Consider the following 10,853-nt stretch of genomic DNA (forward strand, 5'->3'; position numbering starts at 1 on the left):
GATGATGCCTCCAATCAAAATCCGCATCAAACACTGACACGTTATGGATGATCAGTGCGTTTCAGTTCTTTAGTCAATTGAAGTTTGTAAGCATGTTGATGCAAATCTACAGTGTGAATACGCCGGCGCCGTAAAGAGCTTCTCGAAATGTACAATTCTTGACCACGGTGCCGAACTGGTGTTCGTGAACTCCCAGCAACACTCTTATTAACTGCTTCGATGTTTTGTGTTGAAAGACTTGTTGAAGGATGGCTAGAGTGTTTAAGATCACTAATTGATCCAGTCTCGTTGAATTTTTCAAATAATCTTTTTACAATTGATGAAATTACAATATTCCGACCACATTTTGTACAAAAATTGCAAACGATGCTGCCAAACCTTCAATATTTTAAAAATATTGCTCAACAACAAACACGCCTTGTTCTTTCGTGTAGCGTTCCATTTTAGTAACGCCGTCTTTTTTCGTTGGCAACACATTACCGCACAAATGGCGCAAAATTCAAATCTTGTACGAATTTTGGAACACCCGATTGTTGCACTTCGCTAAAATACACCGTCCCAAAGAAAAATGTAGGTAGGTATTTCAGTTTTTTACTGCAAACGTCAGTTACAAACAGCCTAGGGTTTGGAGGTATTCTATTCTAATTAAACTTTTTCCACTAAATTTATCAATTTAAATAGTTCTTTGGATTTAGACTAACTTACTCCCATTATAACAATGGCATAAGTATTGCAGCTTTTTTTTTAATCATGGCTAACTGCAACCTTTTTTTAATTTAATAAAATAAAAGCAACTATACTACTCTTTATTCCATCTAACGTGACGCTCTCATTCACAAAATTAAGCAATACGTGACAATATAATATACTCTTCATAGTTACGGTAAGATGAGGTTTGATATCTTTCATAATAAGGAAGATATAGTCAAGAGAATATTGGATAAACCATTACCACCTTTATCACCAAGGCCTCATATATGATGTGTTATGAAGTTAAATGACGGAAGCCCATAACGATGTGTGTCATCATTAAATTATGTATTACAGTGAGAGAAATGATGGATCAAGTAAAAAAGAAACTAATCTTAATTAAAAATTGTTTCTTTACATTTCTAGTAGAGATGGGTTCCTCAGACCATACGTCACTGCAAATCTTGAAAAGAGTTTTTTTTGCAGTAAAATTATTTTTAATTTTACCCATACAGACATATATTGAGCAAAACTCAGTTAATATGTATTATTTAATTAAAAATAATAATAAATTTGATTGAGAGATCAAATGGTATCAAATTCCAATTTTGCACAGATTATAAGTGTAGAAGGTGCACAAAAAGTTATTCTACCAAGTCTCCTGAAAAAAAATATGTTTTAGAAATTAATTTTAAAACAGAACTTACTTTTTTAATACTGACATATTTGTATTTGATAAAATTTATCGTTTCTGAAATTATGGTTAATAACAGTTTGAGAATGTGAATTTTAACGCCCTCTATCTCTTTTATCTCAGTTTCTGAATCTATATTCATATAAACTCTTTTTCTTTTCTATTTAGTATATAGGTATGTATTTAATTTACTTTGGTTGATAAGAGTTTCGGAGCCATATAAGTAATTTTAATCTAAAAATCAACTTCTCAATGTAAAATAGTAAAAGATTTTATTTTTCTATATATTTACAAGTCACAACAAATTAACTTAAATAATTGAGTAAACCCGCCTGTTCCACCATTTTGTAGAACATGCCATCTTTGTTTTCCATCAAACCTACGGGATCATCAAATTCTTTAATTTCGCCTCTGTCCAACACCATTACCCTGTCACATTCCAGAATTGAATGAAGCCTGTGCGCAATTGTNCAAATTCTTTAATTTCGCCTCTGTCCAACACCATTACCCTGTCACATTCCAGAATTGAATGAAGCCTATGCGCAATTGTAAATACTGTGCAATCAGAGAAATTCTCCTTTATGATATCGTGCAATAAGGCGTCGGTTTCATGGTCCATGTTTGCTGTGGCCTCATCGAGAACTACTACTTTCGTTTTCCGTATGAGTGCTCTAGCTAAGCACATTAGTTGCTTTTGACCTGAACTGAAGAATGCCCCGCTGTCGGTGATCTCGAAATCTAAAGTTTTTATCAAGTTCTTGAGATGTAATTTCCCTAAAACCTTCCAAATATCCTCGTCCGCAAATTCGTTGAAGGGATCGATATTGGTTCGAATTGTTCCTGTGAATAATACAGGGTCTTGGGGAATTATAGCAATTTTTGTTCTTAGAAATTTAAGAGATAGAGTTTTTAGATCGACTCCGTCAATTATAACCTTCCCTTCGACCTCGTAAAGTCTAAACAATGTGGAGATTATAGAGGATTTCCCGGCACCAGTTCGTCCCACTATTCCTATTTTCTGTTTCGGTTCCACCTTAAAGTTTAAGTTTTTCAGTACTTTTTCATTGTTATTATAAGTCAGCGTAACATTTTCATATGTTACTGCTCCCTCAGTGGGCCAGTTCTCCACGGTAACACCTCCAGTGGGTTCTTGTTTCATCTCTGTATATTCCAAAACCCTCTCCACTGATGTCATAAGGTTTTCGAGGTCAGCCCATTGGCGCACACCCCATTGGACATGGCCAGCTAACGTAAAGACTTGTGTCAAAACAAGTCCAACGTTTCCAGCGCTTGTATCTGAAAATAAAATATTCTAACTCATTTGGAATTTTTCACAATCTCTTAAAATTAACAAGAAAATAATAACTGAACAATTTAAAGAAATGTGCTCAAAGTAACCAAAAGAATTAACGTTAGTAATCTAATATTATCTTGGTGTGAAGGCAAAATATACGAAAATCATCTAAAAACTTGTCGTTAACTTAATGTGAGTTCCTTAAGAATTGATACATTCCAGAACACTTAATGTTCTCTGTTGCATGAATAGAAATCTTACTGTTTTTCTGGGATACCATAAAACCAAATGTTAATCGATCAACATAGAGAGTTGTAATTGGTTCGAAATCATATTTGTCACTGTCAAATGAACAAAACACATTTCTTGAACATCGAACAGGAGGATAAATCTGATATTGAAAGTGATATGTCAACAATTATTCCATTTAATAATAAACAGCCTTTTTCAATATTACAGAAAATTTCAGAAAATATCAATCTACGTAATCTGTCATATTGTTGGTGATAGGATTGAAGCGGCATACTCGTATTTTTAGAATTTGAACAAAGACGCGTTATGATCGCCATATATCTTGCCATATTTATAAGCAAATAAACGCATCTAAAAATGTCTATAAATAATCAATGCTGATTGACTGAGAAATGTAAATAACAAAAGTTTACCAGATACTATCTATCTATCTTAATTGTGGGCACTTTACAATTGCGATTTACACCTAACGTAGCATACCTCCTCCGTCTCTCCTTCAGCAATCCCCTATTTTAAAATTACGGTAGGCATGAAAAATCGCATGCGAGTTTGGAGGTTCAGTGTTAAAAACTCCGCTCGAACAAATAATACCGTTCCAGACTACTAGCGCCATCAAATTAATCTTATAGTCCAAACTGTACCGTCGCTCCCGCTAGGAACATGATTTTCAATCGATTTTTATTCATAATCTTACTAAAAAAATTACCCTTAAAACATATCCGCATGTTTCTCGGCCAGTCTTGGCCGCCTCCGTATACTGCGTCTCGCTCGCACTCACTCGAAGTACGAGGGTGGTCTGAAAAGTGTCCGACTTAACAAAGATACAAGACATTTTTTCATATATTTTTTTTATTTTTCAACATAGTCTCCTTGTAACTCTACACACTTCTCCCACCGATGCTCCCATCTCTGTAACCCGTCCAAATAGTACTCGGCGTTTTTCTCTGCAAAATAATTGTTCACGAAGGTGATTGCCTCTTCATTTGACGAAAATCTCTGTCCTCCGAGAGCAATTTTTAGATGAGGGAACAAAAAGAAGTCGCTTGGGGCTAGATCTGGTGAGTAAGGCGGATGGTCAAGCAGTTCAAACCGTAATTCGTGGATTTTCGCCATGGCAACTGCTGAGATGTGAGACGGTGCGTTGTCTTGGTGAAACAGGATTTTCTTTTTCTGCAAATGTGGCCGTTTTTCTGCAAGTTCTGCCTTCAGCTTGTCAAGTAATGATGCGTAGTATGCTCCTGTAATGGTTTTTCCTTTTTGAAGATAATCGATTAAAATAACTCCATGACTAACTATCCCAAGAAACAGTCGCCATCACTTTCCCAGCCGAAAAGACACTTTTTCCTTTTTTTTTGAAGCCGGTTCCCCCTTTGCAGTCCACTGTTTGGACTGTATTTTTGTTTCGGGCTTATAATGGTGTATCCAAGTTTCATGTACAGTAATTAACAGGCGCCAAAACTCGGATTTATTGCGCCTAAACTGCGCCAACAGAGCGTTGGAAATGTTCATTCGAACACGTTTTTGGTCTAACGTGAGCAAACGCGGCACCCAACGCGCGGACAGCTTCCTCATGTTNCTAGCGCCATCAAATTAATCTTATAGTCCAAACTGTACCGTCGCTCCCGCTAGGAACATGATTTTCAATCAATTTTTTTTCATAATCTTACTAAAAAAATTACCCTTAAAACATATCCGCATGTTTCTCGGCCAGTCTTGGCCGCCTCCGTATACTGCGTCTCGCTCGCACTCACTCGAAGTACGAGGGTGGTCTGAAAAGTGTCCGACTTAACAAAGATACAAGACATTTTTTCATATATTTTTTTTATTTTTCAACATAGTCTCCTTGTAACTCTACACACTTCTCCCACCGATGCTCCCATCTCTGTAACTCGTCCAAATAGTACTCGGCGTTTTTCTCTGCAAAATAATTGTTCACGAAGGTGATTGCCTCTTCATTTGACGAAAATCTCTGTCCTCCGAGCGCAATTTTTAGATGAGGGAACAAAAAGAAGTCGCTTGGGGCTAGATCTGGTGAGTAAGGCGGATGGTCAAGCAGTTCAAACCGTAATTCGTGGATTTTCGCCATGGCAACCGCTGAGGTGTGAGACGGTGCGTTGTCTTGGTGAAACAGGATTTTCTTTTTCTGCAAATGTGGCCGTTTTTCCGCAAGTTCTGCCTTCAGCTTGTCAAGTAATGATGCGTAGTATGCTCCTGTAATGGTTTTTCCTTTTTGAAGATAATCGATTAAAATAACTCCATGACTATCCCAAAAAACAGTCGCCATCACTTTCCCAGCCGAAAAAACAGTTTTTGCTTTTTTTGGAGCCGGTTCCCCCTTTGCAGTCCACTGTTTGGACTGTATTTTTGTTTCGGGCGTATAATGGTGTATCCAAGTTTCATCTACAGTAATTAATCGGCGCCAAAACTCGGATTTATTGCGCCTAAACTGCGCCAACAGAGCGTTGGAAATGTTCATTCGAACACGTTTTTGGTCTAACGTGAGCAAACGCGGCACCCAACGCGCGGACAGCTTCCTCATGTTTAAATGTGGATTAAATATGTGACAAACACGATCTTTTGACATGTTCATAACCTCTGCTATCTCTCTCACTTTAATTCGGCAGTCGTCTAGCACCATTTGGTGGACTTTGGCGATGTTTTCGTCGGTAGTTGCAGTTTTTGGACGTTCCGAAGGTTCATCGCCTCGCAAGCTCTTACGTCCACGTTTAAATTCAGCTGCCCAAAATTTCACTGTGGTAAATGATGGTGCAGAGTCCCCATACACAGAATCCAACTCATCTTTGATTTGCGTANGCGGAAAATGTTGAGCGACCCAGGTCTCTGGTAGGCTGCCACAGCCACGTCCACGAACCTGCCTTAGGTCACCCATCCAATTTCCAGCCTGCGTCCGTGATGATTACCTCGGCAGATCGAAATCCACCAGCCAAGACACCCGGCTAGGCGGTCCCCCCACCCTGTATGTATTTTTATTTAGATTTTTTAGTAGAACGTGTACTAGATTCTAGTTGACCCTCGTATTAAAATATATTTTTTGAGATTACATATTTTAAATACTTACCTGTGTCAAGAAATACAAACACTGCCACAACAATGCCGATGAAAATTGAACAAAGAAAGTCCATGAAGAAACCAAAAGCCCTAGTCGCACAGGTTAACGTAAAGTTGGCTGATGTAAATAAGTCTTGATATCTGTCAAATTCTTCGATTAAAATATTTTGGGCCTTATAAGCCCTTATTGTCGTAAGTCCTTCAAGAGATGCATTCAAATGACCCACCATCGGGCTGCGAGCTAAAAATGAGAAATGTAAGAAGTATTACACCATCACCATTCTTTGCAAATCAAAAATTGTTCCACAAGTTTTATTCTTAAATCTAAAGGTGGATCCACATCAATAAATATTTGCGTTGTGCGTTGTATTTAATACAAATTTGCTCGTATACACCGAAATTTTATTGATGTGATTTGTGTGTTGGGTTAGACGTAATATAATATTATATGGACCTTTTTTATTTTTAAAGACAGAAAACTGATCGAATTTGTAATGTTATAAAGAATTCACTGCTTTTTAGAATATTGGCTCTCAGGTTCTCGAATTATCTTAAAAAATATCGATATTTCTAATATTAATTCACTAATTTAATAGAATTATTCATTATTTTACATTGACATTTTTAAATACGTAGGGATCCATCTTTTATCATCTTGAAACATTTTATAAATAAATTCCATACATTTTTCTAAGATACCCTTAAAAATTAATTTGACATAAAAAAACTTTTTAATTCGAACTAAAAGATAAAATAGGCATTCCCATCATAAACAAACATTAGTAACGAGACCTGGCTCTCGTGAGGTTTCACTGTTTTACTGTTGGAATGCTAGAACTAATGTGCTTGTAAAATCTCCTGTTTATTTAATGGCTAATAATTATAACCAAATAGCAGATCAGTGTGATTTATTTCAATGTAATGTTATTTATTTGTTAAGAATTGCGTCCGATTATTTCAATAATTTTCAATATTAGATAAAGATTTTGCTTTTTTCCTCTTTGCTGTTTATTTATTGTTTATTTTGTTTATTTATTTGTTTCATTTATTTATTGTACATGCTTACATATAATTATCCACTTATTCTGTCCTGTAAATGTAATGTTTTCTGTTGGGCAATAAATGCATTATTATTATTATTAATATTATTACTATTTTTCAGTGTAACTCAGAAACCGGAAAAATAGGAATAAATTCATAACAAAATTATGTACTGCAATTACCTGCACACAAAAAAAATCCAAACCCAAGAGGGCCACAAATTATTTCCTAAGGAATACGAAATAATACGAAAATGATATACAAGGTGTTTGGAAAAGTTGGTACAAAAGGAGGTGAAAGTAGAGCCAAAAATAGTAAAAAAAAGTTCCTATAAACAGTGGTCCTCCGGAGCACCGCTACTGAGATATGGCTCTCCAAAGGGGTCTTATCAATTGGATATTTTTTAAAATAACTTTCTTTCTGATTAAGACAATGGAATGAAAATTGTAGGTAATAATCATACCATAAGGGTCTTTAACTATAATAAGTTTAATCAAAATCGGTTATAAATAAGGACAGTTTTCTAACTACCCTTAACAGAAATTTTTCGAATTGTTTTTATTCCTTTGAATTATTTAGTAAATAATATTATTTTTTTAGTGAATTAGACTATTTTGAAGAAAAAATGTTTACTTTTTTTCTAATTCTACGTAGTTTAGTCAGACATAATTATTTTTTAAATAATGTATGGCTCAGAACTGTAACTTTTTTAAACATTTTCACATAGTAGGCATCTATCATGGTGACAGTTTCGTTGTGATGATCAATTACTCGGGACATAATGGTCGTACAGAAAATCCAAACAGGGTTTTGAAAACTGCAAAGTATTCTCTACAAGTCGTAATTATTGGTTTTTGATAAAAAAAGTGTAATAATATAAATGCTAAGAAGACACATTATTTTATTTAGCTGTACATTTAGTTTTCGTCGTACCATATAAAAGCGCACGTTAAGCGTCTCTGCAGTTAAGAAAGTTTTCATAGGATTGGCCTAAAATTTTACAGACGGTGAATGGCTGAGTAAACCACCTGCATATTGCTTTAAAAGTACCTATATCTAAGAAAAAAATATATAGTTACTTACTTGCCGCTTCCAGTCTTTTTAAACTTCTCCCTGTAGGTAAATATAGTCTTCTTAAAATAACCAAAATCACAAAGAATATTGCGAATGGAACTAGAAACTTCCAGTTTACTAGTGCCACCAGAAAGATAATTCCGCTCACAGAGAAGGCCACTCTGGAGCATTCAGCAAATACAAATGGTAGATGCTCATCAATGTTATTTAAGTCTTGAGAAAATCGATTCAGTATATTTCCAATAAAATGTGTATCAAAGAACGCCATCACAGCATATATAATGGTTCGGGACATACGTTTATGAATATTGATAGACGCTCTTCTGCAAAAATCATAGAGTGCGTAAGTTTTTATTAAATCCAGCGTTGTTGTTACAAAAATCATTAGGGAATATAAATTAATTGTGAACTTCTCTTTTGCTCTAGCTTCTTCCAACACTAACGTAAAATTTATGAATGTAGAATTGTCCGTAACGTTTAATTCAGGTGAGTGCCCGTTAATGTGAAATTCTTTTGTAAAATTGGTTTCGAGATCTAAAACATTTTGCTGCTCATCCACCCTAAAAGATATTTGCAAAATTAGTCAGTAGCATTGAGTGTAATTTAAAAAAAAAATGATCTGTGGCTCAACGTCTAGCTATGCAAACGTTTCAAATATTTTCAAGATATATACTCACCATTTGGTGATTAATTGATCTGAATAGCTTTCAGTGCCTTGCGTTACACCATACAAGATTATATTCAGTAACATTAAACAAACTCCTCCACCAAACAGCAGATATTTCTTATAAACTATAAAATCAACTTCTCCTTTTTTATTTATTTCTCCATAGACCTTCTTCTTTGTAGTCTGTTCTGTTTCTAGTAATTTAGCCTCTTCTCCTTTTTCCTCACCTTCTTCCTCCTTCCCATTTTCTTCAACTACTTCCTTTTCCAAATCATCGTCTTTACACACCAACTCACTGAGATCCTCAATTATTTTTGCGTCGGGCTTTCCTAATGACTTAATTTGACATTTATCCATTATTACAACATTGTCAGCTTCTTGAATATGGTTAGCGGTTTGAGTAACAAGTATACATATCCTGTCTTTTAGATATTTTTTTATACATTCGTTGAATATGTAATCTTGAACGTGAGCATCTAGAGCTGTCAGAGAATCGTCAAGTAGATAAATTTCACTTTCCTTATAGATAGCTCTCGCTAGATTTACCCTCGCTTGCTGGCCCTTGCTTAAATTCAAACCTCTGTCCGAAACAATGGTTTCATCTCCTTTATCAAATAAGTTAAAGTCATACTGTAAGGCACAAACTCTTACCACATCTTGATACCTACAAAAATTAAATGTTTGATAATATAGTCACCATGAATACTAGAACTTATATTGCCACTGTTTATAGAGGGTTTCCGCGGTATAAGTTCCTAATGTCTAATTATAAAGAATACCGCAAAATAAACAGAAAAATCTCTTACGACTTAAAGAAGCCTAAACTTGTTCTATTTGAATTGAGAGCAGCAAGTGCGTGATTAAAGTTATAAATGGTAATATTTTCCAGTCGAGTTGATATAGGAAACGGTAAAATGGAATTTTGGTTAAATTATTGTACAGTAATATATTAAAAAGTGTTTGTAATAAAATGAAGTGAATGTGTGCAAGTAGCTCTGCAACAAATTGTGAAAAAATTAGTCCGAGACTTTTTGAGTGGTGATAAACGTGAACAAAAATATAAGGTAAATAATAACGACTGTATCTTGAGTACACACTTCGGTGATTTAATGAAAAGCCAAAGAAAAAAGCCAAAGAAATTTGTATATATTTTAATTTTGTATAGATTTTAACATTTAACCTCACTTTATTTCACTCCACGTGTTCCACATTGTTAGTCAATTTCTGTTTCTTTCTCTTCTTAATTACCAGTAATTGATGTTATATTTAATGTTGTATATCTGTACCTCTGTACTGTATTAAGTGCCAAAAATGAAATTTTACAGGAGAGAGAGATTTAAAGATTTAAATTTTGCTTATCATTCCATAACTTCGAACTCTTATTTCTCATTGATAAAAAAAATTAGTATGATGCGAAGTTATACGTCTATGTTAATATTATTTATTGTAATTTAAAGAATAATTTTCTATTCGTATTTTTTTTTCGAAAAAATGGAGTTAACACTATTTGGCACAAATATGATTTAGGGATTTTATATTATAATATTTACTAATTGTGCGATAATACACGATGGATGTGGATATAATACTAAAGTAAACCAACATGATTTTGATATATGTGGAGTTAATACTCCTAAATTAAACTAATAGAATATTAACTCCACATACACCTGTTTGTCTCGGACTATATTAGGCTTTTTTTCGCGAGTGAAGTCGTATGTTGTAGTATGTGTAGTATGAGTGAATATTAAGTTTTTGCGAGAATAGTCAGTCATTTAAACTACTATGTGACGTCACCAGTTTAGATCAAANGATGTTATAAGTAAATGATCGTTCGTAGAAACTGGTTTTATGTGGAGGTGGAGTTATAAAATGTTTATTTCTAATGTTTATATTATGTACATCAGTACGAAAGTGAATTTTGTTATACAGATATGAAGGAGTTTTTGTACAAATTATTTGATGATATAGGCTCAAAGTTTGTAATCTCAGACGATTGTTTATATTTAACCATTTTAAATCCTGTAATTTATGAGAAATGTGATCTCTGCGTCGAATGCCAAATATGTACA

General features: G+C 34.5%; 1 protein-coding gene across 1 annotated transcript; it reads right to left on the bottom strand.

Annotated features, from left to right (window-relative positions):
- Window positions 1-1,812: 1,812 nt before the first annotated feature.
- Window positions 1,813-9,468, bottom strand: LOC111692707 (probable multidrug resistance-associated protein lethal(2)03659; the record flags this gene model as incomplete). The annotated part of the gene is made up of 4 exons (XM_023456803.1): window positions 1,813-2,680; window positions 6,010-6,240; window positions 8,124-8,674; window positions 8,792-9,468. Coding segments are annotated over 4 exons (2,327 nt in total), but the record flags the coding sequence as incomplete, so codon positions are not given.
- Between the last annotated feature and the right edge of the window lie 1,385 nt (window positions 9,469-10,853).

The sequence above is a fragment of the Anoplophora glabripennis genome, unplaced genomic scaffold (assembly GCF_000390285.2).
Source record: "Anoplophora glabripennis isolate ALB-LARVAE unplaced genomic scaffold, Agla_2.0 scaffold2814, whole genome shotgun sequence".
NCBI lineage: Eukaryota > Metazoa > Arthropoda > Insecta > Coleoptera > Cerambycidae > Anoplophora > Anoplophora glabripennis.